A 21,207-nucleotide genomic window follows, 5' to 3' on the forward strand; every position below is an offset into this window, starting at 1 on the left:
AAGAAGTGGGAGGCCGCGTTGCACAACTAAGCAAGAAGATAAGTACATTAGAGTCTCTAGTTTGAGAAACAGACGCCTCACAGGTCTCCAACTGGCATCTTCATTAAATAGTACCCGCAAAACACAAGTGTCAACATCTACAGTGAAGAGGCGGCTGCGGGATTTTGGGCTTCAGGGCAGAGTGGCAAAGAAAAAGCCATATCTGAGACTGGCTAATAAAAGAAAAAGATTAAGATGGGCAAAAGAACACAGACATTGGACAGAGGAAGACTGGAAAAAAGTGTTGTGGACGGATGAATCCAAGTTTGAGGTGTTTGGATCACAAAGAAGAAACGTTTGTGAGACGCAGAACAAATGAAAAGATGCTGGAAGAATGCCTGACGCCATCTGTTAAGCATGGTGGAGGTAATGTGATGGTCTGGGGTTGCTTTGGTGCTGGTAAGGTGGGAGATTTGTACAGGGTGAAAGGGATTCTGAATAAGGAAGGCTATCACTCCATTTTGCAACGCCATGCCATACCCAGTGGACAGCGCCTGATCGGAGCCAATTTCGTCCTACAACAGGACAATGACCCTAAACACACCTCCAAATTGTGAAAGAACTATTTACAGCAGAAGCAGGCAGCTGGTATTCTATTGGTAATGGAGTGGCCAGCGCAGTCACCAGATCTGAACCCCATTGAGCTGTTGTGGGAGCAGCTTGACCGTATGGTACGCCAGAAGTGCCCATCCAACCAATCCAACTTGTGGGAGCTGCTTCTAGAAGCGTGGGGTGCAATTTCTCCAGCTTACCTCAACAAATTAACAGCTAGAATGCCAAAGGTGTGCAATGCTGTAATTGCTGCAAATGGAGGATTCTTTGATGAAAGCAAAGTTTGATGTAAAAACAATGTTATTTCAAATACAAATCATTATTTCTAACCTTGTCAATGTCTTGACTCTATTTTCTATTCATTTCACAAAATGAATAAGTCATAAGTGTGACTTTTCATGGAAAACACAAAATTGTTTGAGTGACCGCAAACTTTTGAACGGTAGTGTATATATATATATAAATTGATTAAAAAAATAGTACTCACACTGTCAGAAACATCTCCACTCTTCCAGCCTTTTAACTGCATTTTAGACACAGGCACGTGAAGCTCTGTCTCCAGAATCTGCTTGATTTCTCCTGCAAAAACAATTTTATTATTAAAAAATGAAAAACACTTAATGTTTTCTCCAGAAGGGGGCAGCATCACATTTACTAAGACAACTTAATACAATTTTTGAGCAAGATTTCATCAGAACAAACTGCAGGACCACTACAAGCAGGAGGACTTATAGGAAAATTAGCACATTATAGCCAAATAGCTTAAAAGTAAGTCTTAACTTACTTAAGAAAAATATGAATAAAAGAAAAATCACGAATAATATACAGTCACAGGCATGCCTTCACAGCATAACATAAAAAACTCCATAATAAAAGTCCCCTCTTGCTGTAGTACCAGCGTCTACTTTCCTATAAAGGCTTTTATGTTGGTGTTGCAGGGAATTGTAAAGTTCTTGATCGCATAAAGACACAAGAGTATTATTCAATTCAAGTTCTCATGCTGGATGATAAACGTCTTTACAGGGTTCATACACTTTTTAACTTATCGTGACCATAGAATTTTTAAAACATCAGTGCAGACATGGACAATAAAACCAAAAATCAACTAAAACTACAATCAAAATTGAGAATAGTAGGCCTAAAATTAATCTGATACATTTTTTACACAATTTTTAAAAAAATAAAATGTGTCTCATATCCTGAGAGCTCCACTGTGTAGAGTTAAATTATTGAATTAACTCTGCTGCTGTATTTGTTAACTCAAAATAGATTTTCTCCATCAATAAAATGAAACACAAAGATTTGTAGACCAAATTTCCATGACTTTAACATGCTAGAAATTAATATACTATAGACCTCTATATTAATATAGATTATATATAGACCTCAAGCAGTTTGGACTGTGTCTCTCTCCACTCTTCCTCCAGACTCTGCTCCTTTAATTTCTTGATTTCCAAATGAAATGTAAAATGTACTGATGATCAGTGATGGTTAGAGACATGTCTGTCATCTGCTGGTGTTGATCCACTGTGTTTTATTATCAAGTCTAAAGTCAGTGCAGTTTTGCTTTCCCACCTAATCTTACAGCACTTCATATCTTACAGCTTCCCTCTGCTACTGACAACTTTTATAGAGATGAGGATTTCATTTTCCAGCAGGATTTTCTAGAATGTGCTCAGTGTCCTCATGCTATTAGCATAGCTGCAATTTAGCTATTTCTCATGTTTTTTGTGCTAATTCAATGCTAAAAACGAATTCCTGTTTCTTTCATTCCTGTTATTCATAACATAAAAAGTAACAGGAATGAGTGCCAGTAACAGAAACCATTTCTTTAAAAAATTATAGGAATGAATGGACTTGCTTTTAAACAGGCTTTTAAATGTTGCGCAAATTTTGTAAACATTTTTAGATTAGAAAAAAAAAAGGAGGTAAAGCTGCCTGAGTTTGACCAGTACATGTTTTGAATACTAAAATATATGTGTTATTAGATTCAAAATGGAAAAAATATAAAATAATAATAATAATAATAATAATATTTGGAAGAATTACAACAAGCAAATCTCACCCATTTGTTGGAATGGCCCTTATATAATATTCTAGTTTTCTTTTCACAATTTAAACTGAACTAAAGAAACACAGTCACTTTTAAATAATATTAAAAAAATTTTAGATGCACCAGTATATTAAACTGACGGAAATGAAAAAAATTGAAAAATTAAAAAACAATATTCTTTAAGATCGTATCAAAAACAAAGAACACTGTATAATTGTAAATTTTATTATAATTAGCTAAACTGGATGAATTGCTCAGTACACTGTACTGAGTGTACTGAGGAAAGTAAATACCATAAAATAGGCCCAGCTCTAATTATGAGATACATATTTGCCACCTTTTCCCACATCAGAACAGAACTATACATATTAGTGTTTGTCTCGTCATCACTGTAACCTCTCTGACTCACTAACTTCACCAGAATGACTGGACCTTAACAATATGGCACATAACTCTCATTCACAGCAGACAATAAGGCTGCAACAGTTAACCCAACTATAATATAAATGACCTAAACTTCCTGCAGTAACCATAACCTTATGAGACACAAGAGAAAAACGGTTAGAAAAAGTCGAATATCACATTCTAGGATCATCGTGGCGCAGCAGTTTAGAATACTTAGAAAAACCACATTGTATTTCTGTGAAATGATACTGCAGAAAGTCTGTGAACTTCTCACGAACCGGAACATGTCGAGAGAAAAAACCTGTACGAGCAACAAAGCCAGACTGAGCTGAGAAGAGTCTGAGATTTAAAGTAAAAAAAGCACCAGGCAGGTCATTTATACCAGTCACAGAAGCTGCAACAGGCAATCAATATTACTGATAAAATCAATAAAACAAAAATATATTCAACTCTGGAAATAAATGAGAGTACTTAAAAATGATGAGTTTCTTTGATTTTACCAAATTGAAAACCTCTGGAATATAATCAAGAAGAAGGTGGATGATCACTAGGGGTGTCACGATTAGGGGTGGGCAATATTATATCGTATACAATATATCGTGACACACAAATATCGTGATATTAAAAATCCATATCGTGATAATAGGGCTGTTCTGTCTTAAAAGTAGTCTATTATTTACTGTGAAGCTTTAGGTGTATTTATTGTATAATTGTTTTAGTTTGCAGTTTATATGCATGCACTAAATATTCTGCAATATTATTTGCTGCATTATATTATTTTATGCTATATTATTTATTTTGTCACATTATGATTATACTGTTATACTATTATACTACATTCCTGAAATTAATTAATTATTTTTTCTGTTTTCCTATATCGCCATGTATATCGTTATCGCAAAAATACCCTGAAATATCGTGATATTATGTTAGTGCCATATCGCCCACCCCTAATCACGATTTCGATATTTCATCGAAATCGATCGAAATTATGTCATGGTCTTGAGCCTCGAAGTCAAAAAGAGGATCGACGATCCCTCCCTCTAAACTACGCAAATGGCGCAGCACACTGTCGACGCCACGGACATTGAGACTGCTCAAAGAGCAGCCCTTTCTCCAGAGAATGTGGACATTCTCATCTCCTTAAAGAAAAACTTGAAAATATAAAAATAACAGTACTTTTACACTTTTAATTAAAGAGTAAAAAACTTGAGGGGTGTTAAGAGGGTGTGTGTGTGTGTGTGTGTGATTACTCAGTACTCACCCACAGTGCTAGCCTCCTCCAGCACCACCTCTACTGAGCGCGTGCGGTACTCTATGTGGAAGTTGAGCATGCGCGGCTGTCTCTCCACGATGTGGCGGGAGGGCAGGACGGGGCAGAAGGCTGAGGAGGAGGAGGAGGAGGAAGAGGACGGAGGTGAAGATGATGCTGCGCTCGATGGAGGTGCTGTAGGTGCCGTGGCTGCTGCTGCTGCTTGGCTGTTCTCTCCGAACGGGCTGGTCTGAGAGCCCTCGCTGGTGAAAGTGCTGCAGAGAACAAAATAATAGCGACAGATCTGATACATGTTTCTCAAAACATTAAAAACACCAGCTAATCACTCACAAATCACTCACAAATCAGACTAAAGCCTTATCCAGATGGGATTAGTTTCTCAGGGGGTTCTGGGGTAATTTTCTCTTTTATGGGGGTTTTTATCCTCTGTGATTTTATTACCGTCCAGAACGATCATGTACGTGTTTTTCTCAGACGTCCTCTGAGAAAATTACAGGCTGAATTTTCTACTGTTTTTCTCTGAACTTCGTGCTCCTCCGGTAATTTTAGTCCCGTCCGGACGCACATCTCTGAGTTTTGTCTACTCACGTTTAATAAAATAGTTATTTGTCCACTGCCGCGCACCGTAATTACACTTCATTTCCACGGAGATTCACGTTAAAAAAACAACAGCGAGTGGAAATGGAGGAGCTACTGAACGTGATGTCATGTAACCAAGAAAGCCTTAACCTCACTGCTCCCGTCCAGATAGGGCTTAAATCAGTCTAAAATCTAAGGGCATTTTCAAACAGTGTGTTACATTGGATTCTATACATTTGATCCGGTTAGATTTGGTTTCACACTGCAGTTTAGTGCAGTTTGAAGACGATATATCATCCCAGATATTATTGTGATAAGTGATAATATTGTCACTTTAAGAGCATTAAACGCCACTGACATAATAGGAGAATAGCATAACACCACAAGTATACCCTTTTAAAGAAAACAACATATTAAAATCATAGTTTGAGAAATATGCACTTTTTTCCTTCACCTACTGTAGTTCACACTGTGTGCTTGGAGTCAGCGCGAGTTAGCAAGAGAGAGAATGTGAGAGATATAGAGAGACAGCGCAAGTTAATGAGAGACAGAGCAAGTTAGCAAGAGACAGAGCGAGTTAGCGAGAGACAGAGCGAGTTAGCAAGAGACAGAGCGAGTTAATGAGAGACAGAGCGAGTAAGCGAGAGACAGAGCGAGTTAGCAAGAGACAGAGCGAGTTAGCAAGAGACAGAGCGAGTTAGCAAGAGACAGAGCGAGTAAGCGAGAGACAGAGCGAGTTAGCAAGAGACAGAGCGAGTTAGCGAGAGACAGAGCGAGTTAGCGAGAGACAGAGCGAGTTAGCGAGAGACAGAGCGAGTTAATGAGAGACAGAGCGAGTTAGCGAGAGACAGAGCGAGTTAATGAGAGACAGAGCGAGTTAGCGAGAGACAGAGCGAGTTAGCGAGAGACAGAGAGAGTTAGCAAGAGACAGAGCGAGTTAATGAGAGACAGAGAGAGTTAGCGAGAGACAGAGCGTGTTAGCGAGAGACAGAGCGAGTTAGCAAGAGACAGAGAGAGTTAGCAAGAGACAGAGCGAGTTAATGAGAGACAGAGCGAGTTAGCGAGAGACAGAGAGAGTTAATGAGAGACAGAGCGAGTTAATAAGAGACAGAGCGATTTAGCAAGAGACAGAGAGAGTTAGCAAGAGACAGAGAGAGTTAGCGAGAGACAGAGCGAGTTAGCAAGAGATAGAGCGAGTAAACAAAAGTCAGAGCAAGTTAGTGAAAAACAGCGCAAGTTAGCAAAAGAGAGTGAGACAGTTCACAAGAGACAGTGATTTAACAAGAGACAGAGGGAGATAGCAAGAGACATCACGATTTATTGAGAGACAGAGGCAGTTAGCGAGAGACAATTCGAGTTAGTGAGAAACAACATGAGTTTGTGAGAGACTGCGTGAGTTAGCGAGTGACAGAGAGAGTTAGTGAAAGAGGGAGAGAGAGAGAGAGAGAGAGAGAGCAAGGTAGCGAGGGGGAGAAATAAAGACAGCGCGAGTTAGCGAGAAGGAGAGAGATGGAGAGACAAAGCGAATTAGTGAGAAACAGTGCGAGTTAATGAGAGAAAGTGTGAGTTAACAAGAGACAGCGATTTAGTGAGAGACAGAGAGAGTTTGCGAGAGACAGCAATTTAGCGGGAGACAGCGGCTGAGATTTCAGCACAATGGCGGTGTGTAGACAATTTCAATGATCTCTGCGTTTCATGCCAAGTATCAAAAAACAGGCACATAATTTTTGTCAATATGCCATTATGGTATTGAACTTTGATACTCAGCCCTAATCAGGACATCCCTAGCAATGATAAAATATAAAATAGTGATATTAGGATATCAATATATCGTCCGAACCCCAGTGCCACTCTCCACTCAACATCGACGGGTCCTCTGTGGAGATTGTTAAGAGCACCAAGTTCCTTGGTGTCCACTTAGCAGATAACCTCACCTGGACTGTGAACACCAGCTCTACAGCCAAGAAAGCCCAGCAGCGTCTCTACTTCCTCCGGAAGCTGAGAAAGGCCCGTCTCCCTCCACCCATCCTCACACTCTTCTATAGAGGGACCATTGAGAGCATCCTGAGCAGCTGCATCACTGCCTGGTTTGGGACCTGCACCGTCTCTGACCGCAAGACCCTCCAGCGTATTGTGAGGACAGCTGAGAGGATCATCGGCGTCTCTCTCCCCTCCATCACGGACATTTACACCACCCGCAGCATCCGCAAAGCAACCAGCATTGTGAATGACCCCACCCATCCCTCACACGAACTGTTCTCCCTCCTGCCTTCGGGAAGAAGGTACCGCAGCATCCGGTCCAGCACGACCAGATTCTGCAACAGCTTCTACCCCCAAGCCATCAGACTCCTCAACTGCAGAGACTGAACTGATGGTTTTTCTGTACATGCACACACACTCTTACCCCACTTACCCCAGAAAATGGAAAGCACTAAAAACCCTACTACCTCACTGGACTCTATTGCACACTGTGTAATAGAGTAATTACTACCTCACCTGGTCTTTTTTGCACACTTTTTGCACACTGCATAATTTGCACACTGTCTTGTTATTTATTATTCTTTGTCTGTATTGTGTTGTATTGTCTGTCTGCACTTTTGTACTGTTGCACTATTGTTCTGTCTACACTGTGTTTATGTGCACCATGGTCCCTGGAGGAACGTTGTTTCGTTTCACTGTGTACTCTGTATATAGCTGAAATGACAATAAAAACCACTTTGACTTTGACTTTGTATCAGCGTGTTTGTGTATCAAGTTTTTTGTGAATCATTTTGAGCAGAGTTTTGAGGACGTTTGAAGAAGAATGCCGTTTTTGTCTATTTAGAAACATGTTTATAAGTGTGACTGTTCCACTATTGAAACAGTTGAAAATACAGTATCTGATTTTTCCACAGAGTGGGTGTACATATTTGTGTCCTGCCTGCCCCAGGACCCTAACGTCTTTAACCTTTTGGTATTGTAATAAGCTGGAATAAATCCAGGCTTTGTGCGCGGGCCCTGGCACCCTGCTCCCTCTCTCAGCGCGATATGTGCTGACCCTGGAGGAGAAGAGAAGAGCTTTTGTCCCGGCCGCTGCCACAGAAAAGACATTATTTACTGCCACAGGGGGATGGGGGCTCGGGGGAATTCAACCGTCAGCCGCCGAGAGAGCGAGAGGGAGACGGGGAAAAAAGCTGTTTTGTGTCCTCGGCCACAGCAGTATGAAAAGAAAAGGAGTTAAAAGAAGGAGAGAGGGAGAGATTTCCTCTACGCCAGACAATCAAGCGTCTGTTGGTCCCGCCGCATATTATCCCCGCAGTAAAGGCTGTTTACATTGACTCAGATACTGTTTGGATTGCCACGCTGCTGCCACCGTGGGTCACGCAGAGCTGGGGAGCTGAGGAGGACCACTTTTACACAGCATGCTCTGATAAAAAAAAAACACCGTCCATTAGAAATAAGTCCCACTACTGATAAATAAAAAAATAAACAAAGGTGTGAAAAAAAAAATTAAAATAAAAAACTGTATTTCCATTAATCACTCTGTAGGTAGAAGTATAGATACTAGAGTTTAAAATACTTCTGTAGATATTTTTACTAAGCTTAATTTAAGCTTTTTAGTGTAAAAGTACTGGTTTTAAAACTACAAAAATGCCAATAAGGACAAAAGATGATAAAAATGTGGAATTAAGCCAATAAAATATATTTTGCACTGTCAAGATGATAATGTTCAAAATATATTTTTTTAAATTGCAAATTATCCACCCAATATTGTATTCAAGATGATATTATTTAACCTGTGGCTGTAAACGTGCACTCATTCTCCTCAGGTGAATTTCACTGATTTTTAAATGGATCATAGAAAACTGAACTGTTCACAAAGTTGTCAAGAGTATAGATACTTGTGTTTAAAATATGTGTTTTAAAACTACTTAAAATATGGAAATAAAAGTAGGGTCATTTTTTTAATTATTAAAAAATTGCATATTATCCAAAAGCAAAAAAAAAAAGTACCCAAGCTTACTACACATTTCCAAATGTCTGTACATTTAAAGTGTGGCTGTAAATTCTTTTTAGATGTATTTCACTGATTTTTAAATGGTGTGCACCAAAGACAAAAATACTACTCTGAGTGTGGCTGCAAAATTAAAAGTATAGATGCATGGATGCATATTTATATCTGTAGTAATAGAAGTATAGATACTAGAGTTTAAAATACCTCTGTAGAAGTTGAAGTATTAACTCAAGCTTTTTTATGTAAAAGTACTTTAAGTAAAAGTGTAAAAGTATTGTTTTCAAAGCTACTTAAAGTATAAAAGTAAAAGTAATGTAAGGAGACAGAATGCCATTAGGAACAAAAGATGATGGAAATGTGGAATTAAGCCATTAAAAAATATTTTACACATAATGATAATGTGGAAAAAGTAGAATATAATATAAAATAAAAAAACACCCAAGCTTACATTTTTTTTTTCAAATGTCTGTGTACATTTAACCTGTGGCTGTAAACATGCACTCATTCTTCTTAGGTGTATTTCACTTATTTTTAAATAGTGTCAATATGAATAATTTAAAAAATGCTCTTCAGATCATAGAAAACTGAATTGTCCTTAAAGGTGTCAAAACTATTCTCTTTATTATTCTGTAGGTAGAAGTATAGATACTAGTGTTTAAAATACTTCTGCAGAAGATGAAGTTTCAACTTTTGAGGGTTTAACTCAAGCTTAAGTGTTTAAAAAAGTACTGGTTTCAAAACTACTTAAAGAATAAAAGTAATGCAAGAGAATAAAATTCCATTAAAGACGAAAGATGATGGTAATGTGGAATTAAGCCATTAAACATTTTACACATAATTTTTCACCTTTTATTTTATTTTTTTAATTGCATATGATCCAAAAAAGCTTACTACATACTTCTAAATGTCTTTGTAGATTCAACCTGTGGCTGTGAACATGCACTCAAGTATAAAAACATCTGTTGTTATACTCTAAGGGAAAAATGCTTTTCAGATCAGGTGTCAAAAGTATTCCTGTTTATTCCTGTCTATTTATTACTTTGTAGGCAGAAAATTACAAATACTTCTGTAGAAGTTGAAGTATCAACTCAAGCTTTTTACTCGTTAAGTAAACGTCTTTAAAAAAGTACTGGATTCAAAACTACTTAAAGTATAAAAGTAAAAGTAATGCAAGTGGAAAAATGCCATGGAGCACAAAAGCTTAGGCCTAAAACACATTTTTCTAAAAGCTATAATGACTATAATGTTAAAATATTAAAATGATTAAAAATATAATTTGGGATTTTGCACTAGACTGTTTCCTAGTGTTTCAGCTGCATATATGCTGATTGTAAATGAATGTATTTTAGTAGAATGTAAATATATTAAAGAAGCTTAGTTGGATGTTAGATGTGTGCAGGTGTGATGGATCACAGTATAAACCAATAGGGAGTGGGAATGGTATATGTTTATACTTCTCTACATCCAATCACAATCAGATTCACTCTATCTGGATGGAGAGATTTATCTGGATAGGGGTTTTAATGAACGATGAGTTAGTAGAGGATCTTTACTTGCTCCTCGCTCACACTCTTCTTGGCTTATCATGGATTCTATTTAAACCCTTGCTTGGCGCCCCCCCCCCCCCCCCCTCCTCCTCCTCTCTCCCTCCTCCTCTCTCCCTGTTTAAAAAGAATTCAGAAACGGTTGTTCCATTGTGTGCACCTAGATGGCAGCCTCCACCCACCCAAAGCTTGGCAATGGGAAGCGTGGGCCCCTGAGCTCGGAGCCCGGAGCCAGCTGGCCGCGGGCAGCTCAATGGGGGCACTTCAGCGAGCCGTGCCACCCTCCAGCCTGCAGCACTGTGCCAGCCTCCAGCCAAAAGAGATGGCAGGGCGTCGTGCTGCCAGACTCCATTCATAATTACAGGCCTTAAAGAAAAACATGTTCCCGTGCCCAAAGCCTTTGCACTCGCTCGCTCGCTCGCTCTCTCTCTCTCCCTCTCTCTCTCTCTCTCTCTCTCACACACACACACACACACACACACACACACACACTCTAAATAAACCGTCAGACGTTGAATATATTTGTTCTTAAGACTTGCGGGCATTCATGAGCTCTGACCGTTGGAGGGAGACACAGACTGAGGACATAATGCCCTCCTCACACTGGCTGCTTTCATCACCAACAGTTTCAATTCCTGTTATTTGTTTCTGATGTTGTCCATTTCTCTCTTTCTCAGAACAAAACTATAGGGGAACGGGGGGAACACTTTAACACATTTTGAAGGATACCTACAACACAGGAGCTTTACAACACATTAAAAACACATAAAGTTATTCGTATTCGTATTAAAACGTTATTTGTCATCGCACAAGTACAACAACGAAATTCAGTGTCCTCTCCTTAGGATACAATATAAGTTAAAAATTTAATAAACACATATGCATGATAACTGCAAGCTTAGGCTTATTAACCATATATTCAAACAGTCCAATGATATTTAAGTGCAATATTCTCAGTCCAGCTAAAAGAGCGCACATATCGTCGCTGTCCAATGAAAAACACTTATCACAAAAACTTTCAACTTTACAGGAGAGAGAAAAAGCCTTCTAAACTTTCAATGGAGGTCAATGTAAAGAGAGTTTCATTTCAGGTAATTTTGAAGAGTTTCTATTGGTCCGTTCATCCAAAAATTTTGGCACAGTGTAAGAGGCAGTTTGTCTGTTCAAATTATGTAGTAAACTTAAAATCGACAAAAATGGAGATAAGTGTTTTTCATAGGAGAGCGACAATATGCAATATGATCAGTACTAGGGGTGGGCAATATTATATCGTATACAACATATTGTGACACAGAAATATCATGATATTAAAATAGGGCTGTTCTGTATATAATTATAATAATAATAATAATAATAATAATAATATAAATATAATCTATTATATACTGTGAAGCTTTAAGTGTATTTATTGTATAATTGTTTTAGTTTGCAGTTTATATGCATGCACTAAATATTCTGCAATATTTTTTGCTGCATTATATTATTTTATGCTATATTATTTATTTTGCCACATTATGATTATACTGTTATACTATTATACTATATTCCTGAAATGAATGAATTATTTTAGTTTTCCTATATCGCCAAGTATATCGTTATCGCAAAAATACCCTGAAATATCGTGATATTATTTTAGAGCCATATCACCCATCCCTAATCAGTACATATTCATAAAAACGATAAACAATACATTTTTCCAGAGTAAGATAAAGATCTCATTCCCATGTTTTAATGTATAAATGTTAAGTGATATTACTGTAGCATTCTGAAGTATGGGAGGTTAAACTTAGGAAAAATGTCTATTCAGATTTGAATAAACCAGCAAATCAAACTTTTATTAAATGCACAATTAAATCCCTGTAGGACCCTTCCTATACTATTAATCGTTTAAGCATTAAGTGGTATTAATGTAGCATTTTGAAGTAATGTGAGGTCAAACATTGGGGAAAAAGGAGGGTAAATGGGGTGGGGGCACCACAAAGCATTTTATATAACATATTTTTTGCATTTTACAGCCAAAAACCATTGAAACTACATACTAAACTATGATAATATAGAGGATTTCATGATTTTTAACACCACCTTGCCAGTGATTCTCATAGCCCTCTGTTTTGAGTGTCTCTGAAAAATCACTAGAGGGATAGGGCTAAATGGTAGAGCCAAGAGGTGAAATGAGACTGGGCCCAAGACTGCATAAATGTGGTTTAAGAGAGAAAGAAAAGGTACATTTAGTGTTTTCAATATATATTGACATACCGGTGGACCTAAAAAACACAGTGATCTATTTTAAGCGTTTGGTACTTCTGGATGTGTGGGCAGTGTGCCAAGTCCTGCTGAAAAATGAAATCCACATCTCCATAAAAGTTGTCAGTAGCAGAGGGAAGCATGAAGTGCTGTAAGATTTTGTGGGAAAACAAAACTGCACTGACTTTAGACTTGATAATAAAACACAGTGGATCAACACCAGCAGATGACATGTCTCTCCAAACCATCACTGATTGGTGGAAACTTCACACTAGACCTCAAGCAGTTTGGACTGTGTGTCTCTCCACTCTTCCTCCAGACTCTGCTCCCTTGATTTACTAATGAAATGTAAAATTTACTGATGATCAGTGATGGTTTGGAGAAACATGTCATCTGCTGGTGTTGATCCACTGTCCAAAAGTCTGAAAATCTTACAGCACCTCATGCTTCCCTCTGCTGACTTTTATGGAGATGTGGATTTCATTTTCCAGCATGACTTGGCAAACTGCCCACACTGCCAAAAGTTTAAATTGGTCTTATATAATATTGTAATTTTCTGAGACACTGATTTTTGGATTTTTATTTGCTGTAAGTCAAAATCAACAACAACAGTTTCACATTTTGAACTGAATTAGTGAAATAAAGTTACTTTTCAATGATGAGATGCACTTGTACATTTTAATACATCTGATCATCAGCATGTCATATCGATATATTGTGTACAATGACTGATTTCCTGAAACGTTTTTTGTCATGTTGTGAGTACTGCATTCACTACTGCTCTACAAATAGATCAATCAATGTTTATGAATGTGTTATGAAACCTTTTCTATTCTAGGTAGCCTTAAGAAAAGTGTTAACTGAGTATAAACTGATGCGAACTGAGTGAGAAATAAAAAAAAAATAAATGTAAAACGGTTCTAATTCCATGTCTCACGGTAGACTTGTCCAAAAAAGCATGTCTACGCAGCAAGACTATGTAAAAGCCTGGGAATTAGCACACAAATATAGAATCATTTTATGCAAATCTATCTGAGCTGTGAACTGGTTGGGAAAGCTCTGAAAACTTGTGGTTCCACCTCAACAGTCAACATGAGAAGACAGAAATGAGTGGAGAACCATTCGAAACTAATCCATATTTACAACAGTGCTTGAAAGTTTGTGAATCCCTTTTCTATATTTTCTATTTTTTGAGCTTAACTTTCATCTAAATCTGCACCTGAAAGTTTTACAAGTAGAACCAAATCAAACAAAATAGACCAATATATTAGATTCGACATAAACATGGATAAAATTGCTTGTAAAAAGCATTTTACTCCATATAAAACAGATTCAGCTGTGGGACGTTGATGGTTTTCCTCCAATCAAACTGCTTTTTCAGCTCCGCCCACATCACTTCTGTTGGATTATGATCAGGACTCAATTCTTCTTGAACCATTCTTCAGTAGAACGACTTGTGTGTTTAGGGTCAATGGGCCTCATTCACCAATATCTCCTTAAGAAGTTTCATAAATTTGTTCTCAAGAAACTTTCTAAGTTTCCCCACAATCAACGACTGATTCACAACATGCTCTTAAGCATAATAATACTCTTAATACTTTGCTTGTGTTCTTAAGAATGGTGAATCCCATGTCTTCTTAGGAAGAGGACTCTTGCTGAAATGTCCCAGCGGGTAAAAAGCCCAAGGTAGAAAATACCTGCACAGGTGAGGGTGCTGGATTTGAACGTTGAACAAGGCTTCACAGTGTTGGTTCTAAAATTTCCCATAATCCATTAACACCAGCCTTGGTAGCGTAATTCTGACATTACACCAAATTAATTTCAAGCGATTTTTCTGTTGCAGACAAATTTCCAGTGTTGGGATAAAATCATGAGAGCACAGGAAGGGCCATACATACAGTGATCAATCACTAAACAATAGGGGTGTCACGATTCTCTAAATCCTGTGCACTATTAAAACAGCAATGTGCAACATAATAAAATAAATAATAAAAAATACAGGAACAGTCATGTACAAAATAATAGAACAATTAGAGCCTTAACAAACTGAACTCTATCCTATTATAACAGTTAAACATAAAAAATAAGACTTTAAGACTTTTTCGGTCTCTGAGAATGACAAGTTTTTTTCTTTAATAAAGATATATTATTAACTTTATCTGAGAGAAAGATGCTCCTTAAGGTACCAAAACTATTAACATATTTGAGGCTAGACAAAACAACTGTTATTTTTATATTTTCAAGTTTTAGCATGCTGCGCCATTTGTGTAGCGCGCGTTTGTGTAGCTTTTTGACTTTGAGGCTCGAGACCACGACATAATTTTGATAAAATATCAAAATTGTGACACCCCTACTAAACAAGGATGAATTTTATCAACCACCATTGCAGATTTAAAACTATTAAAGTATAGACTACTTATAAGAAAAAGACAAATACTTTACATAAAAAATATGATTTTATCAGCTGATAATGAACAAAACTGCTGTAGCTAATTATGTGTGTGGAATATTTAAGTGAAAAGTGTGTAAGTGGGGTTTAAAAACAGATTTGTTCATAGGAATTGTTGGTGAATGAGACCCATTGTCTTGCTGCATGACCCACTCTCCCGAGATTCAGATCACAAACATATATTATTAAACAGATATATTCAATTCATTGTTGCATTTATAAATGTTTTAAGCCATTCATAGTCCAGACACAAAGCAAACAGGCCTTAAACATGATACTACCACCACCGTGTTTTACAGGTTATATAGAGTTTTTATGCTGAAATGCACTGTTCTCTTTTCTCCAAATATAACACTTCCCAGCTACAGCAAAAACCTTTATTTTGCTCCCATTTATCCACAAAACACTGACCCAGCATCATTCTAGCTTCCAATGTGAGAGGTTCACATACTTTTGCCACTCACACAGATGTAATATTGGATCATTTTCCTCAATAAATAAATGATCAAATACAGTATTTTTGTCTTATTTCTTTAACTGGCTTTGCTTTATCTGCTTTTAGGGCTGTGTGAAAATCTGCTGATGTTTTAGGTCATATTTATACAGAAATATAGAACATTCTAACTATAAATATATAATTATATAATTATGGTTCAGGGTCCCATCCACTGAAAACACTTGTCTAATTTTACTTTCAAATTATCTGCTACTCATAAAAGTTTGCATACTTTTAGCACTCATATGTAATACTGGATCTTTGTCCATGTTTATGATCTGATTAAGGTTTAAGTCAAATTCTGCAGAAACACAAAAAATTCTAAAGAGTTCTATAAGAAATTCTATAAGCACCACTTTTAAAGGTCTCATTTCAATGTTTTTTCATTAATTTTAAAATGTCTACTTGTGGTCTCTAGCATGAACAAATGACATGTGAGCCGTTTTTTGTGAAACAAAGTGCTCAGGTGTTTCTCTTTAGCCCTGCTTTAGTTCACTGAATAAGAGGTATCCGAAGAAAGACAGATTTTGGCCCTAGTGTAAACCTATAGTTACTTACACAACATAGCTAATGCTAACCAGTTCTGTAAACAGAGTAAACAGAGCTGTTAGCTCCTCCTTAGCTATAAGTCCTAATGCTGCAGTCCGGGTTCAGCTCTGCTTGTGGGCGGTGAAGTCACTGGTTGACGTAGACATTCTAACGTCTCTCTGATCAACTTGTATTTCTGAGGATTTTTTTTATTAGCTACTGCAGACAATGGAGGTTGAGGAACAGTTTCATATGCAGCATCATAAACAACTCAGAAAGAACAAGAAAAGTGGATTTTAGTGGAATGAGACCTTTAAGTGCAACACTGACTAAAGGTATTGCGTTTTTACATGCTGCGTATTTGAGGCGCATTACAAGCAGCACATTATAAATGTGGCTTTCTCCGTTAAGTCCCTGGCTGGCTACATCTGTTCAATAAAAAGCATGCTGCTTTGTTGGTCGTTCCCCTCAATTAACAAGGTTATCAACTAACCACCACACACAGCAAAAACGCCCACAGCGAGTCTGGCTGTTACAATTCCCTGCACTTGTGTTTCCTGCACTGTTTAAAAAAAGGAAAGAGGGGCAATTAATCAACACCAGGCTTCCGAAGGGGAATGCAGTGGCCAATTCTGTGGCTCGTACTTCACACGAGCGTTTCCTCTACACTTAAGCAGCGAAACTCTCGCCCTCCTCTCCACCAAACTCCCCCTCGCCTGTCTATCCAACAACCAGAACACACGACTGCAGTCAATCACTTCTAATCTCGGCCACGCTCTGCAGCACTGCACATGATTCAGACCTTCAAAGATCAACAAAGAACCTGATGAAGTGAAGCGCTAACAGCTCCCCCGGCCCAGAGCAGGGGCTCGAGAATAAACACTGTACAGTAACGCAAAATAAATACAATAAATACAATATTTTCCGTACTATATGGCACACTTACATACTTAATTTCTTTAATTTAACTTTAATTTATAATCCGGTTCGAATTATGCATGAATTCTACCAGTCAGGTACTAAGGAGCAGTAAAGCCTCTCCGCTAAAGTACAGAGTTATAAGGGTGAGTTTTCAGTGAAGTTTCTCCAGCACTAAGTCTGGAGCAGTATTAGCATTAGCCACTAACTTTGCCATTCAGAGGCAAGAATATTAGACTGTAGTCTGCATGTTTTCTGTTTTAAAACAAGCTACGTGGGACAAACCGCTAGCTGATAGCAACCCAGTTGATTTAAGCATACAGTTGATTTAATCTGAATGCAGGACGAGAAAAAGACTGACTTAAACATTCAATCCTAACCACCTTTCAGAACAAATGAGGCAAAGTAATATGAGCTAATTATAACTAATTCTTTGTGATTTAGAACACCTTTTATCTTGTTTTGGACTAAATGTTTTAGTTGATTGAATTTACTTTTTCTATAGATTTTATATTAGGATAATAGTGTCATATTTTGTGTGCATAACAGACAGAAAACCACATTCATATTCCATTCCATTTTCCAAAACTTAAACATAATTGAGGTCTGAAATGGATAAAATGTTAAGTGTCAGTCCGTATTATTTTGTTTCTAAACTGAAAGCAGAATTTTTTTTTGTGGAGAAGGGATCAAATTAAAGTAGGCAATATAATCCTAAAACAATAAAAAAAACCTTTCTGGGCATTTACATTTGTTGTAAAAGGCCCTAATTAAATAAATACATTTAGATAATTTAAATGTTGCAATATTTTTGGCAATATGTGAAAAAACTTAAATATTTTAGTCATTTCCAGAATACACTACTGCAATGTTATTTTTATAAATGTTATTTTGCTATATTAAACGAAAACAGCTTTAAAAATCATCAAAACTCCCAGAAAAAAAAAACTGTAATTATCCAATACTGTATAATTGTTTACAATATGTTAAATAAAGTGGAGTTTATCATTTAATCCTCTATATGTGTAACAATGTGTTAATGCTAGGGGTGGGTGATATGGCCCTAAAATAATATCATGATATTTTATGGTATTTCCACGATAACGAAACTCAAAAACACCTATTTATTTAAGAATACACTACTGCAATTAAATTTTATTATTGAATACGATATGAAATGACACACCCCTAATAACTGAGATATTAAAAAATACAAGAAATTTATCAGATTTGTAACAGATGTCAATGATCCAGAATGTCATGATACTAATAATAATGCACTCCAAATATCCCCATATATACAGGATTAAAATAAAATAAATGATACTGGCCAGATATAATCTGTCTCTAGTAGATATATAATGGGAAATGAGAACAGTGTGAATTTTTCTTTTTGCTAAAAACAGTAAAAACAAGTATAGTACGATATTTCAGGATATAATATTATTCACAATATTAATAAATCTTAGCGATATTATTGCATTTAATACTATATGACTCAAGCCAAACTAATGCAGAGTAATTCTTGTAAAAAATATATTAATACTCAGTGTTTGTATAAAACTTTAACGACTAAAGCCGTGACAAAAAAGGGCAGTTTATCTACTATATGAACACAGTTTACAACACTGCAGAGACTCCCTGACATCCAATCAAAGCTCAGTGACCACAGCTGGACTTTATTAGAGAGAGGGAAGGAAAAGAACGTTACTGCATGACTAAAGCAAACGCTTTTCTGACAGAAGGCCAAGTTCATCTCCCATAAGCATGGAAACAGTAACTGCCTCTTCTGGCAGGGAGCCGCCCAGCTTGGTGGAGTCTTAAATCAAAGCTGTGTTATTTCTGGGGTGCAGTAGCAGCTCATACACTTCCTCTGTATCAGACTATAGACTCTAATCTGTACAAAGAGCACAAACAGTAGCATGAAAAAGACTGAACTCCCCAAAAAAACAGTCAAATGTTATGTTACTGTGAACCGATTAAAGAAAAGAAAGTGAACAAAACTTTAAAATGCATGTCCTTAAAGCTTATATCTGTAGGTTTTGGGATTTGGGGGATTTAGAGCCTCTCTGGTAAGAATGGGTAATTGCACCGAATATACGCATGCAGAAGAATCATTTTAAACTGGGCGGGTGTGATGTGGTCTCCTTTCAGAGCGGATGAATGCGATTCCAGGTTATGTTCAGTCATAAAGAAAGAAAGAAAGAGAGAGAGAGAAAGAGAGAGAGCTCAGTCTGAAACTGCACTCCTTCGTTTCTTTGGTTTTACTATGAGTGAATGAGCTACTGAGTTCTGAGTATCCCCTTCTGAAGTCTCCATTGCTCCACCAGCCGCTCGCGTTTAGTAAAACTGATCCGGATCCTCTTTTAGAGGCTGTACGTGTGACGTAAGTACATAAAGACGTGTGACGTGGCCAGAAGAACTCCCCTGAAAAGCGACCCGACACCCCAGTTTTTAGAATGAATATATTAGCAGGCTTGGCAGGGATGGTCGTTCCAACACACTGGTACCATTAAATACAATATTTTATCCCTATTCTTCTCCACTTAGAAATACGTCTGCTTTCAGTTTAGAAACAAAATAATACAGACTGCCACTTTAACATTTCATTCCTTTCAGACCTCAATTATGTTCCAAGTTATGGAAAATGGAATGAAATATGAATGCGGTTTTCTGTCTGTAATGCACACAAAATAAGACAATACTATCGTAATATAAAATCTATAATAAAGTAATTTCAATCAACTAAAATATTTAGTCTTAACCATGATAAAAAGTGTTCTAAATCACAAAGAATTAGTAATAATGAGCTTGTATTACATTGTCTCATTTGTTCTGTAGTGCTGTAGTTCTGTAGGCAAAATCTACTCAGGTTAAATCTATTATGGTCTCAAACTCATGAGCTTAATCTGCTTGAAGCTATAGTTTATTTAAAGTCATCATTAGAAAAGACCAATTGATAAAATATTCACAGCTGAAAAAAACATGATTTAATTTAATAATATTTATAATAACTCATCAATCCAAGTCCTATTTCAATATACCAATGACTAACAATTAGGAGAAGATCATGAGAAAACAGCAGTTTCTGAAAGAACAGCAGATATAAATGATATAAAGGTAAATCAACATTCAAAAAGGAGTCATCAGAAAAAAAACTAGTATATTTACAGCACAAAACGCAGCATCAGACATTTTTAAAGGGATTCTCTTTATCTAAACGAGACTGATATAAAATGTATTGAGGGTACCTTTGTAAGATGCCATTTTCTTGCGGAATCACACCGTTGATGGCTGCCTGTAAAAAAAGAAAATAACACAAAAATACATTTACCATCAAAAAAAGTTAAAAACCACATCACAACAATTATATTTGCTCTGATCACAACACAAACGCATCAGTTACACGATAGCAATAGAGCTCACAACGCAGCAGTTGCTGGATCGTTGCATGCCTCTGGAACATTTTGAACGATACTAAATTACTGAAAATCTGAATTACTGAAAATCACAATTTAAAGTAATCAGTTTCTCTGATTTTGCTATTTATAGGTTTATGTTTGAGTAAAACAAACATTGTTGTTTTATTCTATAAACTACGGACAACATTTCTCAGAAAATTCCAAATATAAATATTGTCAAGTTTATAATGGTAATGTTTCATGTTTTTGGAGGAATAACCCTGATTTTTAAATCACGGCTTTCGTGCATTTTGGCATGCTCTCCTCCACCAGTCTTTCACACTGCTTTTTGCTTTTTGACGTAACGCTGCATTTACACTGCAAAAGTTGAGCCGAGGTGAACTATCGTCTATCCAATCAGAGAACAGGTGCTGATTTACAGATACTCTGATCAGCGTTATACATCGAGGAGAAAGACTTGAGATTGTTGGGGTCTCTGGTGGGTTTGGAAATATTAAAATATAATTTTATTGGAAAAGTTTGCTTTTGTTAGCCTATATGCTGCTCACTAGACAGTGTTGTAAAGCTAAATCAAACATTTATATTTATGGATACGAATTTATATTTTTTAATAGGAAATAACTTGTATAAAACCATTTTCCATTTATTAAAACAATTTAATTAGACAACGCAGGTAATGCCTTTGTAATGCCCACATGCGACCAGTTGGAA

At 36.9% G+C, this 21,207-nt stretch overlaps 2 protein-coding genes across 3 annotated transcripts in view; both read right to left on the reverse strand.

The window, feature by feature from the left end:
- The window catches only part of faf1 (Fas (TNFRSF6) associated factor 1), a 163,029-nt gene that overhangs the window by 125,112 nt on the left and 16,710 nt on the right, over window positions 1-21,207 (reverse strand). For both annotated transcript variants that reach the window (XM_049486053.1, XM_049486052.1), the window contains exons 3-5: window positions 20,326-20,372; window positions 4,314-4,576; window positions 1,079-1,170 (exon numbers count right to left, since the gene is read on the reverse strand). In XM_049486053.1, coding sequence (XP_049342010.1) covers window positions 1,079-1,170; window positions 4,314-4,576; window positions 20,326-20,372 — 402 coding nt within the window. The remainder of the gene's footprint in view (window positions 1-1,078; window positions 1,171-4,313; window positions 4,577-20,325; window positions 20,373-21,207) is intronic.
- rnf11b (ring finger protein 11b) overlaps window positions 1-21,207 on the reverse strand; it is a 160,513-nt gene that overhangs the window by 42,271 nt on the left and 97,035 nt on the right. The gene's annotated exons all lie outside the window — the stretch shown is intronic.

This window comes from Astyanax mexicanus, chromosome 12 (assembly GCF_023375975.1).
Source record: "Astyanax mexicanus isolate ESR-SI-001 chromosome 12, AstMex3_surface, whole genome shotgun sequence".
In the NCBI taxonomy this organism is placed as follows: domain Eukaryota; kingdom Metazoa; phylum Chordata; class Actinopteri; order Characiformes; family Acestrorhamphidae; genus Astyanax; species Astyanax mexicanus.